Consider the following 17396-nt stretch of genomic DNA (forward strand, 5'->3'; position numbering starts at 1 on the left):
AATTATATTGTTATCCAATACTGTTGATTCATTTTGAATCTTTAGACACTTATCTCTTGCTGCATAGGCTCTTTTTAAAGGTGCTTTCACATAGCACAGACATTACCAGTAGTCTTGTCAAATAGCAGTTGGTGTCTTCATTTTATGTATATTTATCATAAGTCTGATTTTTTTTAAGCGTCTTGAATGGTTTTCTGGAGAGACAGCATTGATAAGTGGCACATGACGGTATCTCAGTCATAAGAGGGTTGCATGATTCCTTTGAATGTTTGATTTGGAAAAGCCTAGTCTTGTCTCTCAAGAGCATCTCGGACCCAGAACATTCTCTAGTAGTGCACTCAGTTAAACAGGGCAAGTGCTTCACTGCATGGAAAACACTTTGAAGAGACAAAAAAGAAATCTTATTTCTTTTTTTGTAGCCTTTCTGATATTTACAATAACACCACTAACTGTTTTCTTTATCGATAGCAAAGAAGGATACTTTTTGCAATGTAATTAGATGTTCTATAGTGCTACAAGGAAATGCCTTCCGAAAGGAGGCTCATGTATAATACTCATTTACAAAATATATAATTACGCAAATAATTTTTAAATATAATCAATAATAAAGACTGTTCTGTGGATGTTAGTGTTTAATACATTTTTTATTTTGTACAGTGATTTCAGGCCTTTTGTTTTCTTGAAATCAGCAGATATTTAGCCTAATTCTTAGCATTATTTTGTCCTTTGCACCAGTACTTTTTTGTGCATGCTTTTTGTGATCTGTGTTAAAAACCTGCATTGCCAACATTGCAGCTCCAACTTAAACTTGTTATTCAAATAAATATTTAATTTTTTAAATTGCTCTTGTATAATCAGTTGCCCCTTTTAGTATTATTTTAGAAGCATTGGGAGGGTTTTGCCTAAAGTACAATTTATCGGGAAAAACTAGATTTTAGTTTTATAAAACTTTTAAGTCTTTCATGGGACCTATATTTTCTTGAATTAAACTTTGTAGTTCTAGAATAAATAGGCAATCTCGAAAGGTGTTATCTGTGTTGCATAAAGTGGAGGCTTCCTTATATTTTAACCTACTAAGCAATTGAGGGATTCCTGTCATTAAGCACAAGAGCACTGGATCCTCAAGTGCCCATCTTCATCAGAGAAAAAATAGCACATCCTGCACGTTTTTGGTGCTTCCTGCTCACAGGCACCAAAGCCGCACACATAAACTGACTTACTGCCAAAGGAAATGACCCCCTGCGAAGATGGAGCTCCTGGAAGAGGCTTTAACTTGGATGCGCCCTCGTCCAGGAACCAGCGGGAAGGGCAGCCTTTACGCATGTGTAACTAGACCTTCAGCCATAAGCATGGTGCGCAGCATGGAAGAGCCTGCTATGGAACTGAAATTCATTGGACATTTTATAGGAATTGATACAGATGTTGGTCCTAAAAACCTACAAACCAGTGGTCTGCAAAATAAAATGTGTTGGAAACCTCTGAGTAAGAAAAAAGAAAAAAAAAGAAAAAGAAAATTGCCTACATTTTTTATTTCAGAGTTCATGAAACTGTACAAATTCTATTCACAATTTTGTGGGGGTAAAACATATGAGCCCAATAAGAATGATTTTTATTTAAATCATAAAGAATTCATTGAAAATTATTAACAATAACATATAATATTTTGATGCTATAGAAGAAAAAGGACAACCCAACAATTAACACATACTCTTGGGTTTTAAAGATTAGCCTCAAAAGATAAGATATTGTTACCATCTTATGCAAACAAATCTTATCATTTCCTTGGACATATCCTGAGTAGAATACAAACCCTTATGGTACCATCTAATAGGGTTTAAGATTTTAACACCAAAATAAATTCTTCATTTATTAAAATTTTATAACAAAACAACATTCTTTTCAAAAGGATTCAATCATAAAAAGGAAAGGAGACAGGCTGGGAAACATGGCGAAAACCCATCTCTACAAAAAATACAAAAATTAGCTGGGTGTAGTGGCACACACCTGTATTCCCAGCGACTTGGGAGGGAGGTGGGAGGATCACCTGAGCCCAGGAGGTCAAGACTGCAGTGAGTCGTGATTGTGCAACTACACTCCAGCCTGGGTGACAGAGAGAAACCCTGTCTCAAAAAAAAAAAAAAAAAGGAGAACCGAAGGAGGAGAAAAATCTCACAGAGAATGTCAGTTTCAGGATTATGTTCTAGTGACCTGAATCTGTACATTCATCGACAGAGACGTGACTCCCACAGTTTGTTTTGCAGATAGCTGTAAAGTAATTACACAAATTACACCAAGTTCTTTCCAGATGAACTGAACACTTAGAACTAGAGAGTGTTGCCAATTTGATCAGAAATTAGATGTGATTCTGAGATTGAGAAAATTGCAGAAATATGATTTTTGAGATTTTGAGAAAATAATTCTTCTCTTCTTCAAGTTGTACAATGGGATCTATAGACAAAGCAAACTCTTCTATCTATACGGAAGGATGTTATCTCTGAGACTTTTGAATATCTATGTTTGAATTATACATAATCAGGAAACTCAGGGCTTATCTTCCTTCAAAACTCCTCCACTAAAATAGAATGATTTACTGGAAAGTTACTTGCCATATTCTGCATCTTCAAAGACGAGATCTCCTTTATTTCTCTACCACGAAGTGTTCTTTAGAATTTTTCATTGTATCGATATAAATTGATGCCAGTCATTACTACACGAAAGATCAAACTGCAACCTCTACACAAGTCCAAGTAACAGGATTCACACAGGGAGAGATGGATACACTGACGTGCTCTTCAGTGACTGATGGACTGTGTTTTCTGTTTAAAAAAAAAAAAGTACTATAATTGAACAAGCCCCCAGAACATTAAAAAAAACTGTAAAAATAAATATAAGGCGAGTAACTAACAAATTTAAAAATATATAATCAATAAAGATCGGTGAATATGGTAGCATTTCAAGATAAAACTACATTTTCAACTATTTTTAAAATGTTTTCCATTTGGCAGAACCCCAAATGGGCTTTGCCAAGCACTTTTTCTTCTTAATTTTTAAATGCGTATGTATTTCAAGGAAAATTTAATCCATATGTTCTTCTCTCATTTACACAATTTATCAAAATGTTGCTTTGAATGAGCCATTTAATGTCTAAGAAAACTGAAGAACACTTCTTTTTCCCCCAATACAAGATTTTAGCTTTTTTCTTCCTGAATTAAATATGTGTTCAGTACTACCTACAGAGCTAATTGAAAAATATTCAATTCTGCTTTAATATCCAGAACCAAAAGTCTAATAAAATTCAAAATAACAGAAAAGCATAAAATCCATTATAATACTATACTTTTAAGCTTCAAAAGCCTCCATTATTCACACGGTTCCTATAAATCACAGAATACTGGAACTTAAAGATATCTTAGAAATGACAAGTTTTTTTCTCTCACTTTAAAAACTAGGAAACTGAGTCCCCAAAAAGCTAAAGAATATGCCAAAAATCACAAAACTAATTAATGGTGGAGCCAAGGCATGTGTCTTCCCATTGGAATTACTTCTTTGGTTTTTTTAAATTTTAATTATGATTTTATTCTATAGCATATAACAGTGTCAGCATAATACTAGATTATGAAAAAACAGTGGAGCTCATTTCTGCATAAAATTTACTCGCCTGCTTCCAATAGCCTGGACAACCAGTAGGCTAGGAATCAATGGTCCAATTCGCCATATAATCCTAGTCATATCTATCTTTACTATGCCCATAAAGGGAAGTGATGAATCTGTTTAAAAGAAAAATTAAGTCCAAGTACACTCTCAACCTTTACCAGCAAGATGCTACAGGAAAACACGCTGATTATGTGTTAACTGATAAGAATATTTCTTCTTCCCTTCCTTATCCTCTCCTTCCTTCTACTTCTCTTTCCAGAGGGGATCATTTTGGGATACACAGAAACCTGGGGATGGGCATACCATGGAGTCTGGAGGGGCTCAGTAATGACATGAGCCCATGGGATGGGATCAAGATACACCTTTGCTTCAGCCTCCGTCACCAGTGTCTTTAGACACCCCAGTTTCTTCAGGTAGGCAAAAAGGCACACAGGAATAAAAGACTGCTATCCCCAGGGAAATGAAAGTAGAGAACAAGCCAGGCATGGTGGCTCATGCTTGTAATACCAGCATTTTGACAGGCCGAGGCAGGCAGATTACCTGAGGTCAGGAGTTCGAGACCAGCCTGGCCAATGTGGTGAAACCCCGTCTCTACTAAAAATACAAAAAAATTAGCTGGGGTGATGGTGCACACTTGTAATCCCAACTATTCAGGAGGCTGAGGGAGGAGAATCACTTGAACCAGGGAGGCAGAAGTTGCAATGAGCCGAGATCGTGCCATTTGCATATCAGCCTGGGCAACAAGAGCAAAACTTCATCTTAAAAAAAAAAAAAAAGAATAAAGAAAGAAAGAAGAGAACAGAGAGGATTATGGCTTCTTTTTGTCAGGTCAGGAGGCAGTCAGTCATAAACTACAGACCACAAATCACAATCAAAAGAACTTTGTAAGGTCCTGTTACCTCATAACTAACTAATGTTTAGATTGTGTTACTCTGTTTTGTAGCAGTAATTACCAGCAAAACCCTATTTTTTTCTAATGTGATGGGAAAGGGCATATAGTATGTGCCTGCCTTTTAGGAGTAACAAAGGAGAAATCTGGGAGAAACCAAAATGACATAGTGCAGAGCAGCTCAGTCACTTCCTTGTGATTTAACCTGCTAAAGTTACTTAACCTGTATCTCAGTTTCCTCATCTATAAATATGGAATAATATAGGACCTACTTCACAAGGATTAGCAAAATAATGCATGTAAAGCACTAAAGACAGTGTTTGCATATAACAAGTGTTCAATAAAAATAATTGTGGTTGCTCCATCATCTTTTTAAACTAAAATAGGAAAACAAGCTGAATTTCTAGGACTTGTGGCAAATAAAGAAAAAACGCACACACAGGAAGATAATTTAGGACTGATAAGGAAGGACCCCTGAGTCTAAGCAATCAAAGAGCTATTACAGATTTGCTGAATTCTAGACCCAACTGTATACTCTAAACAAAAAACAAGGACTCAATTAATGGTACTATAGCACATGCCCATGTTACGCATACATGCGGCATTTGAAAAATGGTCACACTGCCTTTTTCTCTCTTGACATCCAACTGTCAAAAAGAACTTCATATATTCAATGATTGGACAGCCATTAGAATCCAATGCAAAACACTCACAACTCTCCTCAGAACTCTTGGTTTTAGAAATGGTAGCTTTGGCAATAACCTTAATGATGTGATACCTTGGTCCAGGGTGGTGGCTCACACCTGTCATCCCAGCACTTTGGGAGGCCGAGGTGGGCAGATCACGAGGTCAGGAGTTCGAGACCAGCCTGACCAACATGGTGAAGCCCCGTCTCTACTAAAAATACAAAAATTAGCCAGGCGTGGTGGTGCATGCCTGTAATCCCAGCTACTCAGGAGGCTGAGGCAGAATTTCTTGACCCCAGGAGGCGAGGTTGCAGTGAGTGGAGATTGCGCCACTGCACTCCAGGCTGGGCAACAGAGCAAGAGTCCATCTCAAAAAAAAAAAAAAAAAGTGATACCTTTGGGGATCTAGTGAAGTGGAGTTGCTTTTCCTTGGTGGAGTTTTTCTCTTTTGTCTATACTATGATTCGTCAGACCAGGTGTAAATACATCGGAAAGCACACTGGCTTGAGGAGTGGAGACTGTGATTGCAACCTAAGTGCCACTCTGAAGATGACATTCTATTCCTAGGAGGCTTTTTTCCATGTAAAAATGAGGTTAAATTTGGTGATCATAAATGCCCCTACCACTCTAACATTTTATGGACTTATAATGATACAGTTATAAAATAGTGAGTTGGTTTTCCTGTCCATTATTACTCTAACTTCAGAACTGGTTTTTATATAGCACCTTTCTTTGAAAGTTCTAGGCATTGTGTACAGACGACCAAGAAAATGGAGAGGAATGTTGAGATAAAATATACCTTAGAGTTGGATCTGGGGCTGGACATGGTAGCTCATCCCTGTAATCCCAGGACTTTGGGAGGCCAAGATGGGAGGCTCGCGAGACAGCAAGAATTAGAGACTAGCCAGGGCAACATAGTGAGACCTCGTCTCTACAAAAAACAAACAAACAAACAAAAAACAACAAAACATTAGCTGGGTGTGGTGGCATGCACGTAGTGGGAGGACTGCTTGAGCCTGGGAGGTCGAGGCTTCAGTAAGCTGAGATTGCACCACTGCACTCCAGCCTTGGCAACAGAGTGAGACCCTGTCTCAAGAAAACAAAACAAAATAAAAATAAATAAATCAATCAAAGAAAATAGAATTGGATCTGGGTTCAGATGTGGGCTCTTCCACTTTATTAGTGGCTTGGTATTGAGCCAATTAATGTGTCTGAGTCTAAATTTGTTCTGTCATGAAATATGATTATTTCACTTCTTCACAGGGTTGCTCAAGGATTAAATGAGGCATAAGCCTCATAGTAAGTGCTCTATAGAAGGGAGCTATGAGAGTGGCAAGAGACGAAACAATGAACTCAAGCATCTGAAAAGGTCTTGCATCACAAGAGAAAGACAATATGCACAAAAAATAGTAGTCACCGAACCCAAAATATTATTTTTATTTTACATCATGGGCTAAAATACTATTAGTAGAGATCCAGAGGAAGCAGTGTGATGGTGCTTGCTGACAGCATTAATGAAGAACTCCCCTTAGAACTCTTAGGCTTTGCTGAATGCTTTCACAGTTGTTGTTTTAAATTACACCACACGCTTGACCACATTGTATTCACAGTGCCAGACATTTTGGACCTACTGGAAACAAATATATATTATATTGATGACTAAGTGAAACATCTCATATTTAAGTGATAAAAATATTATTTTTAACTTTAAAGTTTAAAAATTGATGAGTCTGAAATACCTTAAAAATAGTTTTTCATAAATAGGAGGGAGTACATGAGAATATGCCCAAAGAGGTTGATTTTATACCGCACATAGCACTAGTGAACAAATGTCCTATAATCAGAAGGTCTTCAGAAATGGAAACTTCTCCCTTAATACAAGTAGACTTTAATGATGCAATCTGCATAGTGTCTCCAGGCATGGCCAATGAAGGACCCTCAGATGAGCAGGTCTGGGAGCTGAGATCTACCCTCAGAGATAAGAGGTAAGGCAGGACTGCTGTATTCAAGTTTTCAGTTGACAGAGGAAGTAAGGAACCAACAGATCAGGGATTACTCTGCCACTACTCTGAGACCTCCCCTTGGTTGTTATGTTTGTCGCCCCAGTCAGTTTCCTATTATTATTACTAATAAAATACCTAAAATAATATTTTTAAAAATATATGCTTTCTGAAGTAGTCGTGAGTAACTGCTTCACACTGCAGCCAGACTCAGATTTGGAGACAAAAATTGCAAAGAGTAGAGAGAAACAACTGTGGAAGAATTAAGGAAGCAGGCTGAGTTCCCAGGGGAACTCGGGAAGAAAGGAGAAAGAATCAGATCTGGGCCAGAGAAGAAATTCTGGGAATCCCAGATACAGTGTAGGATGAAGCAAAGAAACTGTTGTATCTCAGACTGTAATAATTCAAGCTTTTCTTTTTTTTTCCTCTAGGCTTACAATCTATTTTAAAATCTGTAGTCTAGTACGTAATAATTCTTTCTTACAACTTTTTCACAGTGCTTTCTGAAAGAATTTATTTCGTGGGTTTGGGGAATGCTGAGAAGTCCAACTCACTAGGAAATAAATTCAACTTAACTGAACTTCCTGGATAACCAATATATGAATTTATCTTTCAATTCAAGAATGAACAGAGCATTGTTTAACTAAATATCATGGTTTTCTGCCTTTGAGAAGAGACTAGAAAGACTTCAGCTGAACCAATTCAGAATATTTTAGATAGGTCTTCAGCTGAAATCTGGAAATCAAAGCAAAAGAGAAAAAAATAAGTAAATAAAAGCAAAGTTTGTGAGCTTTGGGAAACAAACAGCTTGGAGGAAAAGCTAATTTTCAAAGGTTTCCATCTGCCCCATGACCACTCCCTTCTCTTCTAGGACCCTCCCGCCTCTCCTCATTTTAGTTTTGAGTTAGAAATACTGGAACTGATCATTTTTCAGCCTCAATAAGTCCTTGCTAATTATTTTAACATTTCAGGTTCAGGAAACCCAAACCCAGTGTTTGTTAAGTGCTCTTTGCCTTGATTTGTGCGTCCTCTTATATTTCAAGGGAAGTCGAGTCCATGTGTTTCTGATTCGTTTTTATTTAACTCATCAAGACATTGTTTCATAAAGGCCATTTGATGTCCAAAGATTCTGCCGAACCTTTTGTTTGTGAAACCATAAAGCCAGTAAAATAATACACAGTTTATAACAAAAGAACAGAATTAGGAAATCCAGGAATGAACTATTCTTACCTCCGTCCTTGATTTGCTTTTATGCAATGCTGGGTCACTTTTCCAGATGTTATCTACATAAAGATAATATTTTATACAAGATTTGGGGAATTTTATAATAAAATATAATTTTTGGGAGTCTTAAGAGAAAGGCATGTTATAAACCAATACCAAAATAGCTCTCAAGTTGAAACAATGAGTTTTTTCCTAGTTTTGAGACTGATGTAGTGGCTCTCCTGGGCAAGTACCACAATTCAAAATTAAAATTTCAAATGGTGATTACATGAAACATAATGTTTCTACCTGCAAGCATAATCCTTACATGGATTTATACCCTGGGAAAGTTACTATATTCCTACTGTTTTCCTTTTTTGAGCCATCAATCCTTTTAATAATTTGCAGAAAGATAATGGGTAGATATTTGTGATAGAGAGAACTTTCTGTTTCTGGCTTAAAAGCAGAGATTCTCCTAATATTTAATTTTGGAATGCCAAATACTGGAAGTCACCTCTAAATGAAGTGGCAGCAAATTTAGCAGGTATCAACAATGAGATTTTTAAACTTAAATTTATTTCAGCTTTCCAGTAGGTGCATTTACCTGCTGTCACTTTCCAGTCTCTGGGTTTTTAAGTAGAAACCCTGATTATTTACCAAGGCAAAATAGGACTCAAGAATCAGTTTTGTCTAGGATCAATGGCAGAAATCAAGAGACTTTTCAATCAAAATAACAAGGAAGTTGCAGAAAACACGTTCAGGCAAAGTAATAAGGTCTTTCTTTCTTTTTTGTATCAGTAGAAGAGAAGAGAGTGACTGATGGGGGTTGATGGAGACCTTTAAACCTTAGCTTTTCCGCAAACCACTTGTTCCCCAAAACTCACAGACTCTGTATGTATGTATATATGTATGTATGTGTGTGTGTATACATCTTCTCTTGATCACTTTATCTCCAAGCAGTGGCCTAGTATCAGGCAAAGGGCGCAGTTGAACATGGCACAAGAGACACTAGAGCAGGCTGAGATGCACAGGCAGAGTCAGTAGACTCATAGCTCCCCTTTCATACTAAGAGGTTGGTTAGATAGGCCAGATACGGTACACAAGAGGGGCCCAGTCCCCTCTTCTTCTGTCCTTCTATAAGGCTCACATGACAGTAGCCTTGTGAAAAGAGGGCTAAATAACCTAAGTTTTACTACCAGCTTCTCGGAAGAAGTACACGCCAGTGTTGAGCATACAAGCTGCCCGGATGGCTCTTGCCAGGCAACCTAGAGAAGCTCAGTGGAAAACCCTGTCTGTGTTTCCATAAATGGCAAGTGTCAAGACCCATTAGGAGAGTACCTACTGCTTGGCTTGCCCGGGAAGTGGGAAGAGGAAACCAGGAAAGGCATAATATCTGTATTAAATCCATGGCAAAAAAAAAAAAAAGGTAGCCTTCTAGGAGCTCACAGCCTAGTGAATGAAGTCAGAAAATAAATAATGACCACACAACATGGAAAAGGGTCTTGTAGAGGCCTAAGCACCATCAGTGATATCACAAATGAGGTGGTGATCAACTCTGGTGGCAAAAGGGAGAGTTCTTGGAAGCCACCCCAAGAAGCATATGCTTATGATGGGAGGGCAGCCTATGGGAGTTCAGGTTGGGAGAAGGGCATTCCAGGCAGAGGGAACCACATGTAGGCAAGAGCCCTAATTACAAACAAGTCAAAGAAAGTTTGAAAGGAAAAAAAAACCTCCCAAACTCTCTTACATATCCTGGATGAGTCAAGTCATAAGAACCTGAAGTTTGACAATATGCAAAAGTTTTTCGAAATTCCACAGGCAACTAACAAATGCCAGGTTCTTTTCAAAATTGAAGATTCTTTTAGGAGCTCCTAAAATCATGCACTGATCCTCAAAGGTCTACTGTCCCCTGCTAGCTGAGTGGTCAATGTTCTCGTCCAGATTGACTGAGCTGGGACAATATTAGCCCAGCTGCCCTGCCAGCTGGCTTTCCTGACAATCTTTTGGCCAGGAATTGTTTTTGTCTCGCCCAGAGTACCTAAAGACCTGAGCACCATATATATCTTAAGAGGAACATAGACTTCTCTTCCTGTCAGATCAAAGAACACACTTCTTACAACAAAACTCAAAGCTCTAAAAATAAGAAATTCCTTCTTTTTAAGTTTTATTGTATCTGTTTATAATTGTTCCTGCTTCAGAACCTCAGATCTTAACATGGGGTGGGATCACAGTGTCATCGTCCAGATTCAGACTCTCCCATGTTCTGGGTCACAGAAAAGATGACATGCTATCTTCCTTTAAGAGTTACATGTTTTTTGCCCTAGAAGACTACACTCTGTTTGTACTGGGGATACCAGTGTGTGCCAATCACCTGCTGATTGACTTCCATAGCTACCTGGTACCCTTGCTCCTTCTCTATCCGTCTTCCTCCCAGGCAGCCCTAAATGTATTACATTCTTGGTAGCTCTGAAAGGCTGCAAGTTCTGAAGTTTCATATTCATAACTCTCAAACTGACATGAGAGGGTCTTTGCTTTAGCTAATCAGGGATATACACAAAAAAAATGGGAATAAAATTTAGAAGCATATAAATAGATTTACTACATGTAAGTTTTAACATGTTTTGAAAAGCATGATGCACTTAAATAGATGAATTTGGCTGATTTTAGAGATGATAATTTAGTGAGAGTGTGTATCTATGGCTGTATGGAAAATCACCCCAAAACTTAGCAGTGTAAAATAATAAAAATCGTTTATTACCTTTTAGATTTCTGTGGCTTAGGAATTTGGGAGCAGGGTAGCTGGGTGGTTTGGGGTCTATTGAGGTTACAGGAAGACAGTGGCTGGGATTGAGGTCATCTTGAAGACTTCTTCACTCACATACCTGACACCTGGTGCTCTGGCTGGAAAGATTCAGACAGCTGGCAACTGGAATAACTGGACCTTCTCTAAGTGGTCTCTCTGCTTATTCTCTGCATCAGGGCAGCTCTAGGATATCTGGACTTCTAACACAGCAGCCTGAGCCCCAAAAGGCACATCTCCTAAGAGATAGAGTCAGGCAGAAGCTGCATCTCTGCTCCTAACCCAGCCTCAGAACTGTTAGGAGGTTGCCTCCCCCTCATTCTGTTTGGTAGAATTGAGTCACAAAACCTGACCCATGTTCAAAGGAAGGGTAATTAGACTCAATCTTTTATTGCAGGAGTATCAAAGAATTTGCAGATTCTTTTTAGACAATCACAGAGAAAGTCAGGGAGACGTGAGTGTCAACTGCAAATGAAAGTCACAAAATTGGCTGGGCACAGTGGCTCACACCTGTAATCCCAGCCCTTTGGGAGGCCGAGGTGGGAAGATCACTTGAGGCCAGGAGTTTGAAATCAGCCTGGTCAACATGGTGAAACCCCGTCTCTACTAAAAATACAAAAATTATCTGGGTGTGGTGGCACGTGCCTGTAATCCCAGCTACTTGGGAGCCTGAGGCAGGAGAACTGCTTAGACCTGGGAGGTGGAGGTTGCAATGAGCTGAGATCACTCCATTGCACTCCAGCTTGGTTGATAGAGCAAGACTCTGTCTCAAAAAAAAAAAAAAAAAAAAAAAAGTCACAAAGAATAAAAGCTAAAAGTAATTTCCATTGACATTTCCTTAAAATTCATCATGAATAAGATTCAGACCTTCCAAATCTTCTCAACATAATTTCTACTCTTATTTAGCTTCTAATTTTTGCTATATAATTATATTTTTTCGTAATGACATCATTTTTTGTTTTAATTTAATTGGCAAATTTTGTTTTGCACCTACTATATGCTAGGCATGTACTAAAACAATTGGAATACAGAAACAAACTCATACAGTCCATGCGTTCACAGGAAATTCACAGTTGAATTTATAATTCCATGTGACAACTGCAAAATTAGACGCATAAACAAGACATGGAGATGAAATAGATATAAGAAAGAAAAATAACCTGATAAAATCATATCATAGAGTGTCATTCTTTTTTTCAGACTTGCAAAATGAGACTTTTGATTATGTCTAATTTAAATGTGCCATAAACCATATTGTTAATATTAATATGGAAAGTATTCCTTAATATAGTCCTTCAGGGTTAAAGTCAGACAAAGATTTTCCAAGTTAAAACACAAAAACATAAGCTTAGGATCCCAGTCTAGAAATAAATTACTGAGATGTCATTTGATTCACCCCCATGCATCCAGGTAGATTTCTCAGCCCAGCCCAAGTCTATGGAAATGTATCTGCTATTTTCAAGATAGTGCTAATAGAAACGGCTCTTACATTTTATATGGTGAAAGATATTTACTATGCTGCAGGAAGTCCCGATGTACCATCAGGTATGAAAACCCTAAGAGGGAGCAGGCGTCAGAGGAGGAGGTCACAGGGCAGCCACTGAGGGAAAGCTGCATTCTGAGGCTGGAAGAAGGAAGAATGTCACTGAGTAGACAAAATAATGGTCATCAGGGAATTGGTAAAGTAAAGAGGAAAAGAAGAATCAAGACAGTACAATGCCATGACAGCTCAAGTGAGAAGACTTTTCATAAGGAGAGGGGAGAGAACCCCATGAATGAGCTATGTAGGTCAAGAAGAATGAAGGCTGAGATCAGTGCTGCAGAAATCACAGGTAGCACAAGGTGGGTATTGGTGAACTTCACATAGCAGTTTCTGTTGAATAATAGTGAAGCAGCTCAGATCCTCCTGGATTACCCAGCACGCTATTTCCAAATAAGTAGCCCTACAATATTATCTGGATTGCATCACTCTTCAATGCAATTTAACAACTATGCATTTCAGTATTTTCTGTGTTTCTGGCCACTTTCAGTGGCTCCATACTCCCAACCAGAGATTAGATTCCTTAGCCCAGTATGCATTGCTTTCCAGTATCATTTAGCCTGTCTTAGCAACTATGTCCTCATATGCACACTTTATTTTGTCAAAATGTAATCAGGCCAATAAAAAAACCTTTTCTACAAATTTATTTACAAAGACATATCTAAGTTTTTCTTTCTCATGCTGCCGGGGAAGAAATCCAATGAAGCTAATTCAAAGATTCACTTTTAGTAGGGAGGTATTATGGAAAAGGAGAATATTTAGATAAAAATTTTAGACAAAATTCAGAAAAATAATCTGTCTGGTTAAAGAACATCAATAGAGGAGGTAAGGGGCTGACTTCCCAGAAAAGCTTTTAATTGCATTAAAGTTTCTCAGAAAATTGCTTAAGCATGTATCAGGAATGCTAATTTCGTTGCAGAAGAAAGTTGGTTGTGAAGTGTCTCACACACAAAGAGTTTTATTCCAGACCAAATTTGGAACAATTTTCCATCTATTGACCCCTTTTTGTCGACATTTCGTGCTTTCTCAATGTCATCAGAATGTACTTTGTGTCTGCATGATCATCCCTATCTACCAGTTTCTTCCACATTCCCTCCTCCTGATAATATTCTCTTCTCTTCTACAGTTCCTTTATTGTCCCACTCTTGCTTTTAATTGTTGTAGTTTGTGTCTACATCTCCTATTTTAACTATAAGTAATCACTATCTTTTCCTCTCTGTATATGCATTAGTGTTCAATAAAGGTTGGAATAAGTGTATATAATTAAATCATAGTATATAAGATATTATGATGCAATATTCAATATGCTGTACTTTTAAAATATTTCACAATTAAAATTAATAAATTTAATTTAATCTTGTTAATAAATTAATTAAAATTAATAACTACATTAGCCATATAAGATTCAGTAGTGAACAACAGAAAACTCAAAATTACAGTGCTTTAACAAGATAGAAATTGATTTTTTTTTTCTCTCATAAAGGCAATCTGGAGCTCAGCAGTCCAGAGCTGGTATAATGACTCCATCGTCCTTCTGTCTTGGTCCTTCTGAGTGTGGCTCCATCATCCTCAGTGAGTGGCTTCTTCCTCATGGTTCAAGATAGATGTCTGATGTTTAGTCTTATTCCTGCCAGCAGGAAGGAAGAGCAGAAGAATGGCATACTCACCCCCAACCTCCTTTTTTGAGACAGGGTCTCACTTTATTGTCCATGCTAGAGTATAGTGATCATAGCTCACTGCAGCTTCAACTTCCTGGGCTTGAGGGATCCTCCCACCTTAGCCTCCCAAGTAACTGTGTCTACAGAAGCACACCACCAAGTCCAGCTAATTTTTGTATTTTTTGTAGAGACAGGGGTCTCACTGTGTTGCCCAGACTTGTCTCCAGTTACTGAGCTCAAGTGATCCTCCTGCCTTAGCATCCCAACATGCTGGGACTACAGGAATGAGCCACCACAAGTGGCTTCCTTTCCTTTTAAGGACACATCTCAGAAGTTGCATACATCTGATTACATCCCATTAGCTATAACTCAGTCACATATAGCACCCAGTAGTAATAGAAACTGAGGAATGTGCATGGTTTAAAAATCATGGGTTCTGCTACTAAGGAGGAAGAGAGAACAGATATTGAGAGACAACCGGAAGTCTCCATTTCTATGGCCCATTCTAATGTTTGCCAGACCTTGCTGGTCAGTGAATTTCTATTTTCATTTGAATTGGTTTTTCATACTCCAGCATATTTGTTCCTATTGAGTTCTCAATAAATATCAATAGATTCCATTTTTAATGTAGCAAAATATAAGTTCCAAGCTCTGGGAGGTTTCATATATATTATATATAATCAAAAATGTTGGGGGCCATTTTTATATAAAACATAATGGTCTCCAACTTTTTTGATCATGAACCACAATCAATAAATTTTAATCCCCCAGTATATTTACACTTATTTATCAATATGCTTTATAAAATGTACCCCTATATTAATATATTATAACAAAACATGCACAAAAAATAAAATTGATGAGATAAGAAGTAAAAATCAAAGTTCAAATATTTTCTTCCTTCACACCAGTTGATGTTCTTAAGCAAATGCTGATCTAACAGATGGTGGATATCCTGACTTATGTTCTTTAGTGATCACATATATCATTATTGCAATTGAGAATTCAACCAAAACCTAACAAAGAAGGCTAGGACAAAATGCTAACAATATAAGTTGTTATGTTGTTATGTCCCACATGGAAAAGAAATAATGATTGTTGCAACTCCCACATTTTGGGTCCGACAAACAAAATTAAGCGTCTCGACAAAATGTCTGCATTGAAAAACCCATTTGGGTTTTTTCACAACATACTTGACTTTGCTAAAGAGTTCAATATCTTCTTGTTTATGAAGCTTTAATTTTACTACTATTGGGTTACGCAGATGGAATAAACAAGGAACACCGCTGCTCTGCTCATTGTGGTCATGAGTTACAGGGCCCTGGAGAAGCGTGTTGAGGTACTACGGAGTCTTGATTTCAATGTGCCATGTGTGTACTATGTGTGCTTCTATATAACATGTATGTAGACTTGGAAGCTTTTCAAACGAAGCTACAGCTGGACTAGTCATGTTGCATTTCCCTAAGGCCAAAACCTAAAATTGACAGCTTTCACTTTGTGTTACAGAATAAAACCAAGCAATCAGGACTAGGCAGACCCCTGCCACACAGCTACTTGCTGATATCAATTACTTAGCCTGATTATCTTGACAAAGTATACTATTCATTTAAATCTTTCATTTTCTGAGACCATAATAACAACAGAGACTACAGAAAAAAGTGATCATGCCATCTAGGAATAACTAATATATAAGATGTTGAGTTTTGGTCAGAGTCCAGCATATATCCAAGGCCTTAAGACTAAGAAGATTTGAAAAGTAGTTTAGAGGAAGTTGAAAATATAGCTTTATGAAGAGAGAGCATTGCCTAAGAGAGATGGTGGGCTCTAAAAATGAAATTCTGACCATGTTATGATAAATAAATGTGGAAATAAGGACATGAGTAAGACTGCCCAGAAATCCTCTGATGAGTTTAGATTTTGAAAGAATACATATATAAAGCAAGGAAGGTCATATAACCAAGGTCACAAATTGTGAAATGTCTAAGAAAATTGTCAGAATCGTTAATGTGTTCATAAGCCAAAGCTTACAACAGTGACAAAAGCAATAAAACCAATCGTTTCAACTCTGTTTATATCACTGATGTGAACAAGAAAGTAAAATGTACAATACTGGAGATGACAGTACAATGCTAATAGATGAGAGAAACAGTTCCATTGAGGAAAATTATTTTCAAAACTTAAACGTCAAGTATGGGTTAAAGGGGACACAAATTTCTAGAAAAGGGAGGGCTGCTTAAATGAATCCTACCCTCATTTCCAGAGGAATCTAAAGGAACTCCTAGGCATGATTGTGAGGTAACCATTGAATCGAGGACAAACAGAAATATGTCGAAAGACAAACAAAACAGAGTCGCTTTGGGTTTACAAAAGGTTGGAGATTGGGGGTTTGGAAGCAAATTCTAGAAACAGTAAATAAATAAGTAGACATGATGTTATTATATTGCAAAATTCCAGAGAGGACAATAAAAGAGGTGGCTTGTGGACCTCACAAAACAAAATGATGATCAGTAGGATCTAGTGAGTATTCATAATGAAAATCCATTCCAAATGGGCTTTCAGTAAAATAGATAGATTATCTTTTTAGTAAGGTAAATAGATGAGCAGATGTGGGCACATGCCATAACCATGGCACAGAAGAACTGTAAGATAGCCCCCTTAGAAACTTGAAATGCAGTTGTTAAAGGTATGCCATGCAGGACTTTCTTTCCTTTTTAAAGAATAATTTAATTTTTTATTATATAAGCCATATTTTTTAAGTACGTGGACACAGTATTTCCTTGACCGTAAGATGTAATTTATTGTAAGATAATCTATTAATTTAAATATAGCTTTTTGGGTTGTAAAAAATATTTATGTTAAGTGTATGATTTATCCTAATTTTGGAATCACTGAAATATAAAAAAAAAAACCTTAGAATTGAGGAAATACATACACATATACAAGAACACATTTACAGAGTTGAAATC

General features: G+C 37.4%; 1 protein-coding gene across 1 annotated transcript in view; it reads right to left on the minus strand.

Annotated features, from left to right (window-relative positions):
- Positions 1 to 6034: 6034 nt before the first annotated feature.
- The window catches only part of FTCDNL1 (formiminotransferase cyclodeaminase N-terminal like), a 187319-nt gene continuing 175957 nt past the window's right edge, over positions 6035 to 17396 (minus strand). Inside the window, exon 6 of the mRNA XM_063790647.1 lies at positions 6035 to 6160. Coding sequence (XP_063646717.1) covers positions 6123 to 6160 — 38 coding nt within the window. The 3' untranslated portion in view covers positions 6035 to 6122. The remainder of the gene's footprint in view (positions 6161 to 17396) is intronic.

This window comes from Pan troglodytes, chromosome 13 (genome assembly GCF_028858775.2).
Source record: "Pan troglodytes isolate AG18354 chromosome 13, NHGRI_mPanTro3-v2.0_pri, whole genome shotgun sequence".
NCBI classification, from domain to species: Eukaryota; Metazoa; Chordata; class Mammalia; order Primates; family Hominidae; genus Pan; species Pan troglodytes.